The sequence below is a fragment of the Amphiura filiformis genome, chromosome 3 (genome assembly GCF_039555335.1).
Source record: "Amphiura filiformis chromosome 3, Afil_fr2py, whole genome shotgun sequence".
NCBI lineage: Eukaryota > Metazoa > Echinodermata > Ophiuroidea > Amphilepidida > Amphiuridae > Amphiura > Amphiura filiformis.
This window is the reverse complement of record NC_092630.1, coordinates 53,483,708-53,504,228: the sequence shown is the minus strand read 5'-3', so window position 1 is coordinate 53,504,228 and position 20,521 is coordinate 53,483,708. Positions and strand designations below refer to the sequence as shown.

General features: G+C 36.4%; 1 protein-coding gene across 1 annotated transcript in view; it reads right to left on the bottom strand.

Annotated features, from left to right (window-relative positions):
- LOC140148725 (DDB1- and CUL4-associated factor 1-like) overlaps positions 1–20,521 on the bottom strand; it is a 37,942-nt gene extending 17,421 nt beyond the window's left edge. The window contains 20 exon segments of the mRNA XM_072170772.1: positions 691–834; positions 1,184–1,261; positions 1,794–1,947; positions 2,452–2,571; positions 3,523–3,605; positions 3,608–3,624; positions 4,225–4,344; positions 5,237–5,406; positions 6,321–6,530; positions 7,830–7,968; positions 8,593–8,792; positions 9,173–9,274; positions 9,781–10,431; positions 11,100–11,237; positions 11,596–11,709; positions 12,535–12,603; positions 12,605–12,640; positions 12,642–12,687; positions 13,417–13,580; positions 20,305–20,521. Coding sequence (XP_072026873.1) covers positions 691–834; positions 1,184–1,261; positions 1,794–1,947; positions 2,452–2,571; positions 3,523–3,605; positions 3,608–3,624; positions 4,225–4,344; positions 5,237–5,406; positions 6,321–6,530; positions 7,830–7,968; positions 8,593–8,792; positions 9,173–9,274; positions 9,781–10,431; positions 11,100–11,237; positions 11,596–11,709; positions 12,535–12,603; positions 12,605–12,640; positions 12,642–12,687; positions 13,417–13,529 — 2,704 coding nt within the window. The 5' untranslated portion in view covers positions 13,530–13,580; positions 20,305–20,521.

Below are 20,521 nucleotides of genomic sequence, written 5' to 3'. Positions count from 1 at the left end.
TTTGGGCATTTTGACACATGGTCGGTCGAGGGCTAGCATGGTTCCCGAATCTGTCAAGCTCTTGCAATAGTAAAATCATGTCTAAAGAAAAACTGGCTGTCAGCAAAAACCCAGGCAAAAAATCTGACCTCTGACCGTTGCTAAGTGATTGATGATATTATTATAAGACACGAGGCAATTATAATGTGCATAAAAAATATTCAGATCAGATCAGTTTCAAAACACCCATTGTCTCTTTGGGGGATTTCCCTATGAGCTCATGAATAATTAATGAGGTATATTTCAATGGAGAATTTTATGTATATATTAAAATCTTGACTTCTTGAAAACAATCATGAATTCTGACGGACTTTAAGCATAAAATACGGCACAAACATGGATTTATTGATGATAAATAATTGATGAACGTACAACTTGTATTTTCTTGGATATATTTGATATTTTATTAGCAACAAGGTGAGTTTGGGGAAAGTGTGTGATGTGTGAATTATTTGGCGGCAGTGTATGTTTTTAAACTTGCAACTTTAAGCTTAAAAAGTTCATTAAAATTTCGGACAACCAAAAATATTTTCGGACAACCAAAAATTTTTTTGAGGTTGTCCGGCGGACAACCTCAAAAAATTGCTTAATTCGAACACTGCTGATAAACTATAATAATATTATGTATTGCTGAAGTCACACTTTTCTTACCATGAGTTATAAAATAGTTGTACATCAATTGTTGCAGCTCTTTCTGTGAATACGTTATTTTGGTTTGTGCTACGATGTTGAGTTTATGTAACCTGGATATGGTTGCATCTGAACCTAATGACATCGCTTTACCAGTTACTCTCTCTGTGGAATAAGATACAGAATTAAAGCCAGCTACGTTAATTTTGAGCTAGGTAAAGGAAGTAGGCCTATTCATTTTTACCCTCCCCTCATAAAATGACTTTCATTTATAGGTCATCAGACTTTTGGTTCGTTTCCCAACTTCATACTATGATAGTGCATATTTGTCAAATGTAGCTTGAAATCATTATTTGCCACACCCAGACTAAATCTTATAACAGTATCTGTGTAAAAATCTCAATTATTAGTTGATACACAAGACAACAGTCCTCATTCCTAATAGTAACAGGTAATTCATGCAGATGTGCCTATTCATGTTGTGTCTGACAGTCAGAAGTTTGTACAAACTTACCAGTGAGTTCAGAGGCATATTGTGTAAACTTCAAGTACTCCGTTCGTTTGTCTTGTAACACTGGTTCTCTCATGAGAACTGTAGAAATGGAAATAATAAGATACAGACTGCATCAATATTTATCAAGGATAAACATTTATCATGGAATTCAATTGGAATTCCTACAATAGTAACATGCAATTCAATACACTTTCTTGAATGAATGACACATGTCCAGTCACAAATTAATCACTTGAAAAAATAATTACTTAATTATAATGTGCCTCGTCCCAAGTTGAGAATAACACCATGTTGGATTTCACAGTGGCAGATTTGAATCTGTGTATTTACGCAATTGCGTTGCCAGCGTGCAGACAAATTGCCCTTCTATGCATATGTACCACGCCCCACAGGATTAGGTTATCGTGTGCGATTTGAATCTGTCCCACAGATAAGCCCCTTTCAAATTTACACTCCCTGTGTGGAAGATTAAGGTCATGTCTTCCATATATAGAGTGTATAGATTTCAACTGCAATAGCCCAAATGAACACTAAAGCTTAATTTATACTACATCCCTGAGCGATAGCGATTGGTTGAATGGTTTTCAATCTTGAGGTATGTGCTACTTACTCTGTAGTTGACTGTTGTTAAACAGAGGCAATTTACTGAGTATCTGTTTGATCTCATCACTCCTTGACATACCACACAATGCTTTACAGGCTAGTGCACGGATGGAATCAGCTTCAGTTATGGGAGTTTTCACCATTAATAAGGATAATAGTACCTGGAGAAAGAATATCAATCATGTAGCGTTACCAATGATACATGTGGGCGATTATCAAATATTTTGTTACTATAATTGGATTTAAACAGCTCAATACACAACATGAATGATAACCAGTGAAAACAATTCCACTGACCATCTAAAGGTCCAAGATCCATCCTGAATGGCCAGTGGAATTTTTGTTCACTGATTATCATTCATGTTGCGTTGTGAGAAGATTAAATCTAAATATGTTACAAAGTTAAAAGCATTGTTTAAACCACTTTTTTACATAGTTAATTGATAATTTTGAGAGATCAATATTTGTTGAGAGCATACATTCACCTCTGTATTCGTAAGGGTAAGAAATAAAAAGACCTCACATTTTAATTATCACTTGTTTGCATAACTTCAGCCAGGATTACGTATGATAACACAGAAACAATGCTTTTGTTGCATTTCATCTTAAAATGTTAGGGAATATTCTGATATATCTGATTTGCTAATATAATCATGTCAAATTACCTTGATTCCATTATTGGATCTCACACACTCCCACATTTCTTTGGCAATATCAAAACCACTCCTTATTGTGGATTTCTTTTTGATACTTCCTCCGACAACCCTACCAATACTTCCACCAAGCTGAAAAGGAAAATACAAAGAACATTATGATGAGGTAAAATCAAGGCCTCTTCAAAACTACTTTTCATTGCTTGTAATGACAGTTCAATCTCTTTTTTCCTCCCCACGATCAAACACTGGCCAGATACTTGCAAAATCTGGATAAATGAATAATGTATAATTCAGCATTGAATGTCTGAAGTGCTTAAATATGAGAACAAATGATTAATGAGGTAATAACACTGAAAGATAATGCTGTATGCAACATAGATGTCCTTCCAAATGTTTCAGAGTATGAAATTAAGGTGTCAAAGCGTTCAAACAAAGATAACATGTCTGGATAACACAAAACTCAGGATAAAAGAGGTCCGAATAAGAGCGGTTGGACTGTATGTATGTTTGCACAAGCCACCTTCTTTAACACCCAGTGAATTTACATATGCAACACACAGGACAGTATGCTGAGAGCAGTTTGCTAAGACACCCTGTATTGAAACTTAAAATCTGCTCTTCTTGCCATTTAAAAGAAGTTATACTTATTGGATGAGTAAATTTAAAGATGCTTTCATACTTAATCAGAATTATTTGCCATGCATTAAGCGTGACATGCAAGCATGCGATCATATTTCAAAACCACTCCTTACTGTGGATTTCTTTTTGACACTTCCTCCAACAACCCTACCAATACTTCCACCAAGCTGAAAAGGAAAATACACAGAACTGGCTGACCTTTTTGTCCAGACATGCCATCATGATCATCCGCTATTTCTCCAGATTTTTCCGTTTAGCTTGAGAAATAGAACTTAATCATTTGTACTGTCATGTAACTTGAATCTACACCATTCATTCTACTTTTCACCACCACTGTAATCCCTTTTATTAAAGAACCCCCCTCTACTTTTCAGTATGATTATATAACATGTGGCGTGATTATGTCCAAACCAATTCTAGTTAGTATTACTTTGTACTTACTCTTGTAGCAGGACCACACACACAGTTAATGATAATCTGCAGGGCTGACTTCTGTACTTCTGCATCTGAAAACACCTCACCTCAGCCATACCATTGATAACACTGCAAACATAAGTGCATTGTAATTGAATATATTTACATCACTAGCCTTTTACTGAATAATAAGACAAGATAATAATAATTTCAATACATGAGCCATTCTCAGAGCATTATATTGCTGAAAACCCCATCATAATTAGACCTACCATTCTAGAGATATGGCCATTTTAGTGTTGCTCAGAACAATAAATACAAAGGAAATTGAAAACTATTATTGGCTACATCTTAAAATCAATATTCCAGACATCCGACTCATTTTGCATCACATATATGTGACCTGCTACCACGAATTAAGCGCAAAGTCGCAAGTTGATAGACTCATAGTTTCGAGACGTCCCGACTGCTTTGTTGGTGTTTTTTGTTTCACATGCACCTGTAGTATGTCTGTATGTCCTTTGTGAATGGGAGTACAATGGGCCATATGGCCATTCACCAAGAACATACTACTGGCTTGTACAGGTGCAAGGCAAATTAACTCAGCAGCTAGGATGTCTCACAACTACCAACTTGCAACTTTACGCTCATTTCGTGGTAGCAGGTCACATATGGTTATTTCTTGTATTAAAACTATCAAAAAAGACAAATGAAGACCAATGTGCTTACTTCATGCCTACAGTGGTGATGTTGTCTGGCAGCTCTATCTGTGTACTCAGTCGAAACTGACCCCTGGTGCAGACAGTAACAACGGCCAACACATCAAGACAGGCTTTGATTACTTCCGCCCTACAAAGAGAAAACATGTTAAACTTGTTTATAAGAAATACAGATCTTACTCTTTAGTATTAAAATACTTTATCATAACTGGTTCCATTCCTTAAACAAGTTTGCAGGAATTAAATTTTAATGTAAGAGAGAACAAGCAACTAGAATTAATATAAGGCCAAAAACAGGTTTTCCTCTTGAACATTTGTAAAGAACCTATGCGCTATGCCCCTCTTCTTGTTTTTTGCCGCTATGTGGCCACTTGCACATAGGGCTACACGCTAAAATGGCTTTCATGGGTCATTATTTCTCAAATCACCCAAAAAAAATATGATTTTACACCTCACCCCCTTCAAATTTGTTCAAAATTGGTATACAGGGTGATTTTGGCTGGCAAAGCTCAAATTTTAGCTTAATTGGACGTACGGTTTTCGCGCTATGCCCCGCCCATTTTTTGTGATTTCGGCGAAAAATGGCGCGCCCATCAATATTGTCGCGACTATATCTCCGTAACCGTGGGTCCTACTGAGCTGAAATTGGTGTTATTTTTTAGCTATACCAATTTTGAACAAATTTGAAGGGGGTGAGGTGTTTCCCATTGGGTGAATTGAGAAATAATGACCCTCATACATAATTTTATTCACATGGGTTTGAGCGGCAAACACTTTTTTTGGGCTTACACAAAATTGTGCAATTCTTTTGCAAATAAATTCTTTTTTTTACAACACTCCACACCTAGAAGGCCTAATTTTTTGATATTTCTTGTACTATTCATTGTATTTGCATGTTCATCTTTTATTAAAAAGTTGCTTTTGTTTCAGAACTCTTACCCAAATAATGCCACCAAGACTTTTTTCATTATGTATTAAAGCAGGTGATAATAACTAGCACACATGTATTATCACTATGTTACCTTGCACTGTAGTTTTTCCACCTTGTTGCCATAGCAATAATTTGTAGCATAAGACTGATGCCCTGTAAGTTAATGAAAGATTTGATGGCCTCCCAGTGAGAGCGCAGTGGACCTTGTTCAAGTACTGTCTCCATGTTTTCAAGGGTAGCCTCTGGACTGATGGCATATGACTGAAAAGGAATGGTAATAAAGTTTTAAAGTGTCAAGTTCTACATTTTGTGTCTTATTGAGTAAGGAGTAATTATTATGGGCAATTCCAGTAGAAATCCACATATTCCCTATGACCTTAATCTCCCATACTACAGGGTGTACTAGATTTTAGGTAATGTACACCTCCTGTGTGGGAGGTTAAGGTCATGTCTTCCATAGGGGTGTATGTATTTCAACTGGAACAGCCCACTGTTGATGCATCTTACAAGCCTTTGGAGTATTAACCTGAACTGACTGGCAACACTGTTAATTACTACAAGCATTCCAAAACCCACATTGATGTCAAGTTCACTCAAGAAGCAAAAAAGAGTACAGAAGACATGACAGGTAAATTGAAGATTTAAACCATTATACCACTTACAGATCACAGCACCAATTAGTATGATTTCAATCACCTGCATGTACTAATGCACTTGTATGACACTAAACTGCAGTATGATTATACTTCGTAATACATATGTACTTGGGGTTGTAGCTACAGTGGGCGGTGGTGGGCGGCAAAGCCCACCACTCAACTGCAATTTTGGCATTGGAACCCACCACTCAGAGTCTAAAATTTCACAATTTTGTTGAATTAGTCAAGAATTTGATCAATTTTGACAACAAATGGCCAAATATGCAAGATTTTCATCAAATGCCACCCATCACTAAAATGTCCTAGCTACAACCCTGCATGTACTTATTGGTAACTCCCATCCTCAAAACTTCCAGGAAATGTAGACTGTAGATATTAAATTAGCATTTATTCTTCAGATTTTTGTGATATCAAATATTACCATGAATTCAGAAAATCTCTGCATCATGCTGTTCTCCTGAAAGCTGTTCCATTACCACTGACAACTAATTACAGATTACATCGTTTATTTTAATTTACCTTGCATTTTGGTATTGGTTCCGGAGGTGCCACTCCCTGATCCCTGCTGTACGATCTTTTGATGCTATCCATCTTAATCGCTAAGTGCATTTCAAAGTACCTTTTCATAGCGATGCAAGTGTGCTTGACAGTTTGACGTGCCGAGAATAGATCATCTTCATTAAGAGTGTCTCCTTGCGATTCAATATTCATAACACTTAAGGTGGATATCTAAATTACAAAATAGAAAAATATACTTGGGTAAGGATTGGTCTACAGGCTGCTTAGTTATATCTATTTGCCCAATTGGCTTATATACAATTAGTGACAAAATAAACAAAGATATATATGAATTCAACCTTTCTTACTCTGTATTTTTTTTAAATTTCTTGAACTATATGATGGGATATTCCAGGGTGAATATCTATATCGTCACTGGGCGGGAAAAACCTCATATGTACTTTTGCCCTTGAACATGGATGAAGCAAACCATTCAAAATAAAGTCTACACCTACAAGGCTTTATCCATGTTTAAGGGCCAAAAGTAAATATGAGGTGTTTTCTGCCTGTACTTTTGGCCCTTGAACATGGATGTAGCAACCTCTTCAATATAAAGTCTATACCTGCAAGGCTTTATCCATGTTCAAGGGCTTTCCTGAGGGTTTTCCCGCCCAATATGACAAAGCGCATTTACCAATGTTTGAAGTCAGTTACGGGAAAAACCTCATATGTACTTTTGCCCTTGAACATGGATGAAGCAAACCATTCAAAATAAAGTCTACACCTACAAGGCTTTATCCATGTTTAAGGGCCAAAAGTAAATATGAGGTGTTTTCTGCCTGTACTTTTGGCCCTTGAACATGGATGTAGCAACCTCTTCAATATAAAGTCTATACCTGCAAGGCTTTATCCATGTTCAAGGGCTTTCCTGAGGGTTTTCCCGCCCAATATGACAAAGCGCATTTACCAATGTTTGAAGTCAGTTACCAAATTCTTTCCTTTTATACCATTTTAATCATATGCTCAAAGATGGTTCAAACAAGCCAACAATGCAAGATCTGAGTACCATTTGATACTGCAACCAGAGGGGACGGTGGCTCAGTGGTTACGGCCTTGGACTCATAATCTGAGAGCTTGCTTGACGTGCGTGGGTTCGAGTCTCTGTCCCGCCACCGTGTTGCGCCCTTGGGCAAGGCGCTTTGTCACGCTTGCCTCACCCCACCCAGGTGCAATGGGAAGCTGTTAGGGGTAGTCAGTCGTTGTACTGATGAACCCTGCGCCATTTGTAGGCAGCAAACGTGGTTCCGACATATTCTAATAACGGCGGAATAAATGTAAAGCGCTTTGAGGCTGTTTACGGCATAAAGCGCTATATAAATATCTACATTTATTTATTTTATTTAATCTATGTCACTGCCAATCTCCACCTGTGAAGTCTATACATCAGTTACAAGAGTCACAAAAAATAGAAGTTTGAAAATAACAAGTTTCAAAATATTCTTTTCTACAAACAATTTCTGTAGCACTTACTGTATTGAAGAGCTTTCTGATGCCATCTTGCATATCAAATAATTCCAGCACTGCCATGAAGCTGAAGCTGGTTGTGAAGAAAAATGTTGCATGACAACGCCCTGAATCATGTGAACATTCCAACAGCCATAATGCATACCTGAAAACAGTAGCCAGCAATATTAATCAGTATGGTAGCAGAAAATAGCTGTTGTTTACAATACTGTTGCCTGTCATTTAAAAGGATGAAGCTCCAGTTTTTTACAAATGCGAAAGTTTTTTTGGTGATGGTTTATGAAAAATGGCTTGCAGAATTCAGTAACTCAAGATTTAACGAATAACGCTTAAAAACAGAAACTATGTGGCACAACCAAACATACTAAATGTACACTTTCAGTTGGGATGAAGGTGGGGGGGGACTCAAATAATTTTTGGCAGGTATGTGCCATGTCACCTAAATTTCAAAAATGCTGGCTACGGAACACATTTGTTTTTGTGTGTGAAAATCAGTCAGAAATAAGTAGTTGGAGATCAAATTCGAAGCTAATTTTTGGGTATTTGGAGAAAAATTAAGCCAAAAGTCTCTAGAACTTCAAATGGGGATCTCCAGAATGAAACAAAAAAGCTTGAAAGAGATAATCTTTTGAGTTATGATTCTGGATTGACATGTGACAAATGTGTACCAGCATGACCAGAGAGATATTCATACTTGAGATGCTGGCATACTTTCTACATGTAACTTTTGGGGAAATATCATATGGTGCTGGTAAAACCATCTATTTACCTTATAAGCTTTGACAATACTGGTCCCGGTAGCAGACATATCCTTTCCATGGTATCCTGATTATAGGCAAGATAATAGATACACATGGCAACACCGGTGGCTGCTATAGAAGGCCGGTGGATGGCGAGAAGTTTTTGTACCCCACCAAGCTTGATGAATTCAGCTGCAAATTTCTTGTGGCACAGCAAAGATGCCAGATACTACATATCAAAAGGAATACAATTTGATACAAAGTATTATTAAAAGGTGTGGTGGTGGTGGGGTATGAACGCTTGTGGTGGTGGGGTGGGGTGTGTGTGTGTGAACGCTTGAGATCACAAGGGTCATTGTGTCAAGTCCCATTGAAATCCAACAAAGCTTGTGAGAGAAATCAACAAGCCGACAGTTAACTTTTTACAACAACTGAATTTGACACAATTTGACTACAAATAATTTTGCAATACAGACCTAGACAGTTAATATTGAGTTAATCTATAAGCATTCATAAACACACACCCATCCTTTGTTTGAATAATTCTAAATGTTTGAAATGTAAGGTTTGTCCCTTGGTTCTTGTTAAAACCATGTCAACAGATCTTACCATGAGTCCATTGAAAGTCAATGTAACATCTTCTGTGTTCTGCAAGTCTATGTAATGCATGACTCGGTCCATTGCTCCATGCTCAAACATGGTTCCTAAAAGCTGAAGGCAAAAGTAAAATAATATTAGTTTCATTTTTTAATGTCACAGAAATTTAAATACACATCTGAAATCCTACCAAACTCTATTTCTTTAAAGTAGAAATAGATGCAAAGGATATGTATGATAACTGCAAACCTTTAGGTGTTTTTGACTATTAATATCATCTATATCAGCATGATCAATATAGCTAGCATACCAAAGTAACAAATTTCCTTCGAAAGGGAATGGTAATTGACACGTTCATACATAAAATTTCTGGTTTATTGATGGCCCTCAATTTTATGAAAATGTGGTTTAGGTAAGTCTGTGTTTTTTTTTCAAAATTTTCTCAAAAAAGTTTTTCATTGCTTTTTTTGTTACAAAAATGTTTTCAAAAATTGGTATAATTTTGGGTCTGTTTTTGTCAAATTTGTAGAAGATTTTCAGAGTCCCATTCGCGCATCCCCACCCAAACCAAAGTTGAGAATCCCCCACCCGGGTGTTTACACATTAATTATTAGACTAACCTCTTGGTATTCTCCTAAAGGTGTCAAATACTGCAATATCAACCTCTGTTGCATAGCACTTGTTAATGGGTACATGCAATGTGTACTAAACATTAGATGTGACATCTCTGCCCAGCTACTGTTACTATCTGCCTCTGTTTTCCACTCTACATTTGGATTAGGCAACTTGAATTTACTCTGTCCTTTTTGCTTGGCTTTATTCCCTGTTCCTTTACTCTTGCCATTTTTGCCGCCTTTTGAGCTTCTCCTCTTGACGCGAGCTTTAGTGCTAAGTGAGTTTGTCTCGTTGACATTATCTCCGGCTGGTCCAACGACGGACGATGACTGCGATGATTCTATTCCATTACCCATCACAGTTATCTCAACGCTTGAAGAGGGCGCTGTAGAAGTGTGTCCACTGCTACCTGCAGTCTCCTGATTCAAGCCATTTGCATTTCCTTTGCTGGGTTCAGGTTCATCATTGCCAGGACTGCAAACTCTATTTTCTGGTAGTTGTTCGTGTGATGCAGCAGAGTTGGGACTCAATTCATCAGTCTTGGCAAAGCAAGCAAATAGTCTGTCCTCTTTGGAGACATCGGATGGGTGCGAGGAGGCGTCATCTTCAGAGTTGCATTGGGAGAGCTCTCGCAATCTATTTAACATTATGGGCACCTGAATGCAAAAGAAAAATACCAGGTTCAATCAACAATTACAGAGATAATGCTATATGCAGCAAGAAAACATTTGCTGATACATATCCAATCAAAAATATGTTATTACCATGTTAAAAGGATGCTGTCAAGCCAAGAAAATGTGTATTTAGAGAAAAAATTATTATGCCTTTAAATATAAGTAAGTACCTATGGTATGGTGTGTCTGTTTTGAATCAGAAATAGTAACATGGCTCAATACAGTTGAATAAAGTGGCAAAACAATGTCAGTGCTTCATGTGCTTCAAATTATCATACAAACTTGTGCAAAATACAAAATATATAACCCTGAATTTATGTACAGAAATATGACACTTTATACAGGGATGCCAGTGGCCTGCAGTGATTTTGCAGGTAAGGCCCGAAAAAGCGTGCAAATTTGGACTATAAAGCCTCAAAACAGGCTGAAAATCAATAAAAATGCGGAAATTTGGAGTAACAAAAAGTAGAAAATCAGACAATTGCCTGAAAACTGATATCACTGTTAATAATGCACAGATTAACCAATTACAAAATTGATCAATATTTAGCGATCAATGCATTTACAATTTCAAAGGTTTGTATACAGATTCAAAGGAATACTGCTTCATTAAAATATAAATTACTGAATAAATTCATTTCATAACTTACCAATTGGGCATTTTGATCTTTAAAGTTGGCTGCAATTTCCTGCACCTCTACAGCTCTAGCCAGCAGACCAGTAGCATACGTCTGTAATGGTTCTTCAGATTCACGAGCCCAATCAACAAATTTTTCCACCAGACCTTCCTGTGTAGCAAGTATTAGGATTTAAAAGTTTTAATCATAGTGGAACCTATTCAATCTGAGTTCATTTTTGTCTTCAGTGAACTATGTAGGCTAATTCTTCAAATTCTGCATAAATATAAACAATATTGCAGGAAAGTTTTCAAAAACATTTCTGAATGTACATGTATTAAAACATTTTATACCCTTTATATAACCTGGCATTTAAACATTTTCTGTCTGTAAAAGTTTCTTGTTTGCTGTGAAGGTTCACATTTTTGCACACAAAGATATGTAGCTCTTCATAGCTCTTCTTTCCCTCCACATACACACATGAATTAAGCTGGGGCAAAGAAATTAATAAATTAACAATAAACTTTACCGTTTCTTGAAATACAACTGCTGTTTCAAAGCCAGGAATGACATTGTAGAGAAAACGACAGGCTAGTGTGTTGACTTCTATGTCCCGTGAACCAATTATGTAAGCACTCACAAACTGCAAAATAAACAATGAATGTTTACAAAACATGATTCCAAGCAAAACAAGTTGTTCAAATGAGAGGTTTTTTGGTGTATCCTTGGCGTAGGATATTCATGAGTTTGACTGGTGTAAAGAATCCATTGAGGGAGCAATCGCTTTAAACACGCCGATGTATAATTCTTCAATAGAAGATTCTTTGCTAGGCAAATTCTGTGCCGTTTTACACAAAGGGTAAACCATTTATTTAATAAAGCCTTTTGCTAACGTTTTGCTTTCATCTATATTCATCTGATGAAGAAATTAATGCAAGGATCTATAACAAAAGATAACATGGCTGGGTGAATGACCAATCAAGATGTCCATGGCATTAAAACTTGGTTACTTTTATGATGGTCCAATGATGAGGAAGCACAGATTCACTGGCTCAATTTTGTGGCAAGTAGACCACATTAACCATTCCTTTCCCAAAAGCTTTCAAATATGTGTGACCAGCTACCACGAAATGAGTGTTAAGTTGCAAGTTGATAGTTTTGAGACGTCCTGGCTACTGCGTTGGTGTTCTATATTCCAAACGCACCTGTTCAAGCCTGTAGTATGTCTCTATGTCCTTTTTGAATGGGAGCACAATGAGCCATTCACAAAGGACATATACTACTGGCTTGTACAGGTGCGCAGCAAACAAAGAACGTCAACTCAGTAGGCCAGGATGTCTCAAACTACCAACTTGCGACTTTAGGCACATTTCATGCAGGTCAAATGTGACTCGAGATATGTGAAAGTGTGTACTCAAAACATAGTGCTACAATGTAGGACAACCAGATGAAAGTAAAGCAATATTACCAGGTTCATAACATCATCTTTCTTAAACAGCACCGTCAGGATGTTTCCAAAGGCGCAATCTGGGTCCACTACGCCCTGGGTGTCTATCATCAAATGGGTCAGGATCGAAGCTTCAGGAAATTCTCCATCTCTCTTTCTGTAACTTCACACATCCTAGGAGATAGCAAAGAACATGTACAATTTGGATCCATCAATATAATGTCATTAAAAAGCCTGGGAATATGTGTTGTTCGGTTTCTTGGACTGAATGTAACACACCTGCACCCTCTTCCCTCCCCAAAACTGAAAAAAAAAATTGGAGGTCCATGACAAGAGGAACTCTTTAGTTTCTGAATTTCCTACCAAACCCTATTTTAGACCAAGCCATTTTGGATTAATGATATGCTGATTGCTGAATTGGTAGAACTCTATTTCAAATCTGTACTACCAGCGCGACCCACTGAATGGATTGAAATACTGAACACCACATGTTCATGTAAAATAATTTATGATGTTTTTGATATCCTTGGTACATAGTGTTCAGAAATGGAAACAGTACATTCTGGCTGAGAAAAACTTTCTTAAAAAGCAAGTACAAACTAACAGCACCAGTACAGCCATATGTGATGCGATTTTCAGTTTCTTATAGGATAGTTTAAAAGCAGAAAACCCCATTGAAATTGAGGAACCAGTTCCAAAGATATGAGCAATTAAAGAGTTTCCAAAACAACAGGAAACAAGAGAAAATATTACCTTTGTTTGGCTATATCTCAAAATCAATATTTCTGAGTTCCGACTGATTTTGCTTGATCGCACCACATATATTTAAACACTGTATGGGATGTGTGTGCTTTGGAGGGAGGGAAGAGGGTGTATGTACTATGTATGCATGTAATAACTTACTTTGTCAATATTGGTATAGGTGAGACTCCAGCACTTCCATGTTGTGCCTGCCACTGCTCCATCAAAGATGTAAATTCCTTCACAGGATCTTTGTTGGTATCCTCAGTCTCCATTTTATAAGATTCTTCAATTGCCAAGTTGGCCAATCAAGAAAGTCTCAAAATCTATAATAAAACATAAGTAACGGAAGTATTTAACAGGGTGTTTTCCTGTTTTGTGACCAGGGTTCGATTTAACTTGTGTCGTGGAGCAAAATGCTCCCCATTTTGGACAACCTGCTACACAAATATCAACTTGTATAGCAATATTTTACAATGTAAAATATGCTAGTATTAATATAAGAACATCGCCTAAATAATATTTTCGCTAAACATTGCTATGCAAGTTTTTCAAAATAAATCGAACCCTGTTTGTAACTTTAGCATCCTTTACTAGGATATGGTTATATCCATGAAAAAAGCTTACTTCAAAAACTTTCAGTTGACTCGGACATTGAATTTTGAATTGCGCATAATTACATGTATAGCGCCCCACTGTACTACTGTATCGTAATTTTGGCCACGAAAATATAAATTGTACAATATCTGTGTCAAACAACCAAATCTGCAAGAAAGCTCATGCACACAACCAGGGTCAGTTAGGCAGGATCAGGTTTGGGTGTGTAAATTTAAAAAACTGAGTGTGTAAATTTAAGATTTGTGTACAAAGTATAGGCCATGTGGGCAAAAACTGGATGTGTATTTACAAATTTGGGTGTGTAAAACACTCCCTACACGGCTGGCTGCCTAAGCCCTTGCACACAACACAATCATGATGTTTTATTTTTGCATTTTTCACAAAAATTATAGCGTATTGGTGACAAGTAAGATATGTATATAGGGGCAAGGACTACAACTACTGCACTGGAAATTTTATTTCAGCACAGACAACAGTTGTGGAGTAAAGGAGTATTCAGACTTTTTATTGTACATACAATATTGTATGCAACATATCTACGTTATTTAATCTATTGCCATTATATTTCCAGTAATGTTTAAGTTCTAACGAATGTTTGCTGGTCAACGTAAAATCGGTAATATATTTCTACTAGATATTACATGTAACATATTATCGATTTTTAGTCATCAAACATTCGTTAGAACTTAAACATTACTGGAAATAGAATGGCAATAGATTAAATAACGTAGATATGTTGCATACAATATTGTACGTATAATACTGAGTCTGTGGAGCGCTTTACAGTCAAAAATGAGGGGAAACCAATATTTGATCAATAAATCAATAACTACTTGCCTTGAGTTGCTGAATTTTCAGTTCAGTAGTTGTAGTCTTTGCCCCTATACACCAATCCGAGAAGCGTTTACTGTATTTGGCCCTCTATTGACGGCAACACAGATGTACCCGAGCGGGAGATTTAATTCGTAATTCAATACCGTACTCATGATTGTGTATTGAATATCACTATTGTGTACAATTCCCGGGTACAATTCTGTATAGCACACAATAAATAATGGATGGAACCCCCGACCTCGGGACACCGCAGTTTTACATCGGGGACACCGCAGTAATGGCGAAGTCGGATAGGTGTATAATATACATATCTTACTTGTCACCAATGTGCTATAATTTTTGAGAAAAATGCAAAAATAGGCACAAAATTGCCCAGGGGTGTAGTACCTCCTTAAAATGCATGAATGTGTTAATAATGTTTTAATTACTTTATTTTCCCTCATTTCATCGAAATTGTTGTTTTTATTAGGCCTGTTATCGACTGTCGAAAGTGTCGATAGTCGGAAAACTCACAGACTTCCGACATGTTGGAACACTCAATGGTAGTATCGATACACAAACGATGTACTGTCACAACATCAAAAGCCACTAGCCGCTGATAGCTTAAACATTTGAAATATAAATAGCACAAGTTTGTTGACCTTAAGTTCACAGTTCAACAAAAATTATACACCATTATATTAAGACATACCCCCTCAATGAGGAGCATACTCAGCAATTCACAAATTATGTGACATGCAAAAGAAGTCATCACAGTGATGTGAATAATAACATAATAAATGGACAAACACATATATACATTGTATGTAACTATCATGTCAGTGACATGGGCACCTTCCAACCAATTACAGCTTTGGAATATCATGACATAATGTTCACTACTGTTCACTACTGTGCAGATCACGTGAGGTAGAGCAGTAATGCCACACGCAGGATCTTAGTAGAGCATTTGTTTTGATGAATTGGGTAAGCTTAATTGGAGGTCGGGTTAGTGATCAATGGGCAAGTTAAGATATTTCCCACCCTGTCAGGTTGTTGACTGTCGATACATGTCGATTGTCGGAAGTATTTTCTTCCGACATGGCGATACACAAAATCTCTATCGATAACACCACTAGTGTTTATTGCTAACAAAATAAAAGAGAAACCTCTCACATAATTTTGGAAATTTAAACATTTTCTAAAATTCTAAAAATACCAACAACAAAAATACATTAGTGCAAAAGCTTTTTTCTTCTGGGTAAGAATTATTTTCTTACATGCAACAGTATTTTTCTTGCCGGTTAGAAATTTGATAAATAGGTCATCATATACAAATTTCATGCATGGACCTATTTATCAAATTTCTAACCTGCAAGAAAACAGCTGTTGCATGCAAGAAAAAAATTCTTACCAGAAGAAAAAAGCTTACTGCACTTAAATGTATTTTTTTTTGTATTTTCAGAATTTTAGAATTTTTTAATTTCCAAAATTATGTGAAAGGGTTCTCCTTCCTATAATTAGCCATAAAAATTGCCATTTTGATGAGATGAGGCTAAATAAAGTAATTGAAACTTTATTAATATATAAAATGCATTTACTAAACATGCTAATACAGGTCCAATTTTGGGGTTCCCTTTTGGGGTAAGGGTGTTAGGCTAGTTGGGCTTGTATACATGTAGTAAGGTTTGGGAAGGGGTTGGAGTTTGTATAAAAAAAGAAAAAACATTATAAAACTTTTTTTTAAATCAACTTTAATTTTTTTTTTTTTTTTACATGTTTGGGAAGGGGTTTCAGTTTGTATAAGGGTAGGAAAAACTTTTAAACAAAATTTTTGGGACAGGAAATTGTCAAAAGTCTCAGGGAAAATCTTCAAAAGTCACCCATTTGGGCTAAACAATTCAAATTTGGCAACCCTGATTAATTTGTCCTTCAACACAAAAGCATCAAACACTTGAACTAATTCAATAAACAAACACTCTACTGTTGACAATATGTTCTCCATAAAAAACAGTTATCCTGTGAATACATGCTAATGTTGACAAATCAGTTGAATAAACAATACATGTTAATGAGTTTCTACTGTGTGATGTATATAATAGTTGATGTAGTAAGTGGAGCACGAGACAAAAAAGAGTATGCGAGTGAAGAATATGGCATTGTTATTTTAGGCTGAAAGGCCTTTTCAGTGCTTTTGGAACTAATTAACTTAGTTAGACCCCCTTAACGTAAACAAAAACAAAATTCGATGTTTTATTGAAGTGCGCACAACCTTGTTCTTCGCATCACAAAAGTCTGTTTTCTGAAATAATGTAAACCGTAAAAATTTTTTGCCTCACTAATTCGCCAGTTTCAGTAATTTATTATAGATAACTGAATTTTTGGGTTTGTTTTTATCCTAGTAACACGTTTTAAATTATATTTTGTACGCACAAAACCCCAATTTTTCTGAATTTTCCCGATAGGTCAAAGGGCAAAGTGTCCCAAAACTGCAAAAACTGTCCCACAATGCATTGCAAACTTCCAATGCCAATTGGGCTTATGGGTCAATCCATGTCAATTCACCCAATGAGTTAAACCTGACCTCCTTCAAATTTGTTCTAATTTGGTATACAAGTTGATTTTGGCTGACAAAGCTGAAATTTCAAGTTTGAGCTTAATCAGACTTATGGTTCTCCGCCACGGCCGGCCCAATTTTTACGCGATTTCTGCGAAAAAATGGCGCGGCGGCAAGTTCAATGACCATATCTCCGTAACCGTTTGTCCAAATGAGCTGAAATTGGTGTCATTGGAAAGCTAATGTCATAAAGAATCCAAATCTGTCATCATGTAATAAATATGAGCAAGATAAAATTGTATAACATTTTGCCCTTTACTTTGACCTTGAATTTGACCGTGTGGATCACGCGACTCCGAAACAAAAGTGTGCTCAAATTACACCCCCATATGTTTTCTACAAAATATATAAAAATTAGAGGTATAATATGTTTTGTTTTCATACAAGCTTCTCTCAAAGTTAGGCAAAATGTGATTTCCCATTGAAGCACACAGTAAACCACAATACTGAACTTAGCACTGAATAGTCAGTATGCAAAGTTCAGTATTGTAGTTCACTGTGTGTTTCAATAGGAAATCACAGTTTTGCATAACTTTGAGAGAAGCTTGGAGGAAAACAGAAAATATTATATATCTAATTTGTTTATATTTTGTAGAAAACATATGGGGGTGTAATTTGAACACACTTTCGTTTCCGTGTCACGTGATCCACACGGTCAAATGCAAGGGCAGAAGGTTTTACAATTTTAACTTGCTCGTATTTATTAAATAATGACAGATTTGGCTTCTTTATAACATTAGCTTTCCAATGACACCAATTTCAGCTCATTTGGTCATACGGTTGCGGAGATATGGTTGTTGAAAAATCTGCCACCGCGCCATTTTTCGCAGAAATCGCCGCCCGTAGCGGAGAACCGCAAGTCTGATTAAGCTCAAACTTGAAATTTCAGCTTTGTCAGCCAAAATCACCTTGTATACCAAATTAGAACAAATTTGAAGGAGGTCAGGTTTAAAATTTTATTTTATTTGGGTGATTTGACATGGAATGAGCCTTATTGCTAAGCCAGTCAACCTGGCTCCAACATTGGGAGCGTTGTATAGTACAACCACAGATACAGATACATTGTACCTGCTTGATTATTAATAACCTTGTGGAGGTTTTCGAGCTCTTCACATACGTGGTGATTCAACAATCGAGTATAAATTCAGCTTGACAACTGCTTTCGCACTTCGCAGTTGTAATAACAATATACCGGTAGTATAACAAGTCATACCTAGAATATTTTCTCAATTTGAATTTGATCCTTTCTAGGTATGACTGCTTTGACTATATTTTTTTGACGACAGTCTTCACTGTCAATTTTCACTTCGATTTTCAATCAGTTCCGTAGCCTCGCTCATTGCTTGCCGGTTGCAGCGTATACTCCGGTATCTGCTTCGAGTCTGTACTTGAGACCAAGTATGCAAACAGTCTCTTTCCAAGAGTCGGAAGGAACGTATTGCGTACATACGTAGTGCGATCCAACGACATGTATTATTGATCAAGAGATGGAAATTTCACTTCGCCGATTCTAACAAGAATTTCTTTTTTAAAAAAGGTGCTCCGTTCGAGAAAAAAATAAAAAATAATAAAATCAGAATTTTAACCAAAAAAAATCGGAATTTTAGTCAGGATTTCTAAAAAATCGGAATTCCGATAAAAATCGGAAAAGTGGCATCTCTGAATTTACTTTTCTCGAATAATTTTTGGTGATGAATAAGCCCAATCGGCATTGGAAGTTTGCAATGCATTGTGGGACAGTTTTTGCAGTTTTAGGACACTTTGTCCTTTGACCTATCGGGAAAATTGCTGTAATTATTAATAATTTATTTATTATTGTCATAATGTTATCATTAAAAATATTTAAATAATTAATTCATTTAATAATAATGTTTTTAAGTTTGTTTTTATTCTAGTTACAAGTTTTAAATTATATTTTGTACGCACAAAACCCGAATTTTCCAGATAGGTCAAAGGGCAAAGTGTCCTAAAAAAACCGGAAGTTACAATAGCGATTTGGCTTATTAATTCAAAGCAATAATTATTGACAGCAACTGATGTTTTAAAAATGTATTTTGTGGCATATTTTAATTGTCGTCTGCAATTGCTATCGCGATCGCTGACAGTGTGATAAGTATAATGCAAAAGGCTAACGACGAGCGATGCATCGCAAAAATTCGGCGATTGCCCATCCCACAGACCAGACCTAGACTCGCTGAGTCTCATGGACGCCGTTCCTATGTCCATCAGACTCGTATTTCCCATTTTGGATGTCAATGGGAAATACACACTTAACGATTTGCGCCGGTTAGAAACTTGAAAAAAAATCTTTAAAATTTTATCAATGTATATACATGTAAAAGTGGTACCAACCTTATTGTGCTTGCTAATTTAAGACTCGGTTGAAACAAAATTAAGGATCGAATGCATTTTAGTGTCCAAAAGGCAAAATTATCGTCAAAGTTCTGCGAAATCGGCACCCTTGCGAAGGGTTCAGAATTGAATCGAGAACGAAAATATCCGATCTTTTCGATCAAAAACACAAAATTACAACTTTAAGCATACTATTGGCAAAAGACATTATTACCAAACAATATAGAATAGAAAATTTGACATCATTTTCTCAAAATATTGAAGAAATTTGCTCACTAGACATCGAAAAAGTACGCAATCCAATTCCCGTTCAAACGCGCGAGAAACTGAAAGTGCATAATCCCGACTAACCAGACCCAGCGTTTCATCGCAATCGCTCGGCGATCGAGTATAAATTCAGCTTAATGCAAGAAAACAGCTGAGTCAACCACTTTAGCTAGCTCTGCGGTGCAATCCATGACATGCAATTATCAAGTGGAAACAACTCGGCTGTTTTCTTGCACAAGCATGCAAGCCTTCCGAATTTTGAAACCTGAACATGATTGATACATGAACTGTCTTGCACAAAATTTACGTGTATTATTTTTATTCATACGTTAAAACCTGAAATATTGTATGCTTATAATTGAACTGAAATCTATCATACTTACAGAGTAAAGATTGTTGATTTCAAGTTGTGAAATACGGTTGAAATTACGCACGTGTATTCACTTTCCGATACAATTTCCGATAAAAGTTATTATGATTTCGTCACACGGCGGTGTTTCTAGCTATGGGTATCATGATTATACAGCTGAATGTACTTTTTCAATCAAAATCGCGGTTATGTTTTTCAGATTAATAAAGTGTTAAATATTGGAGTTGATC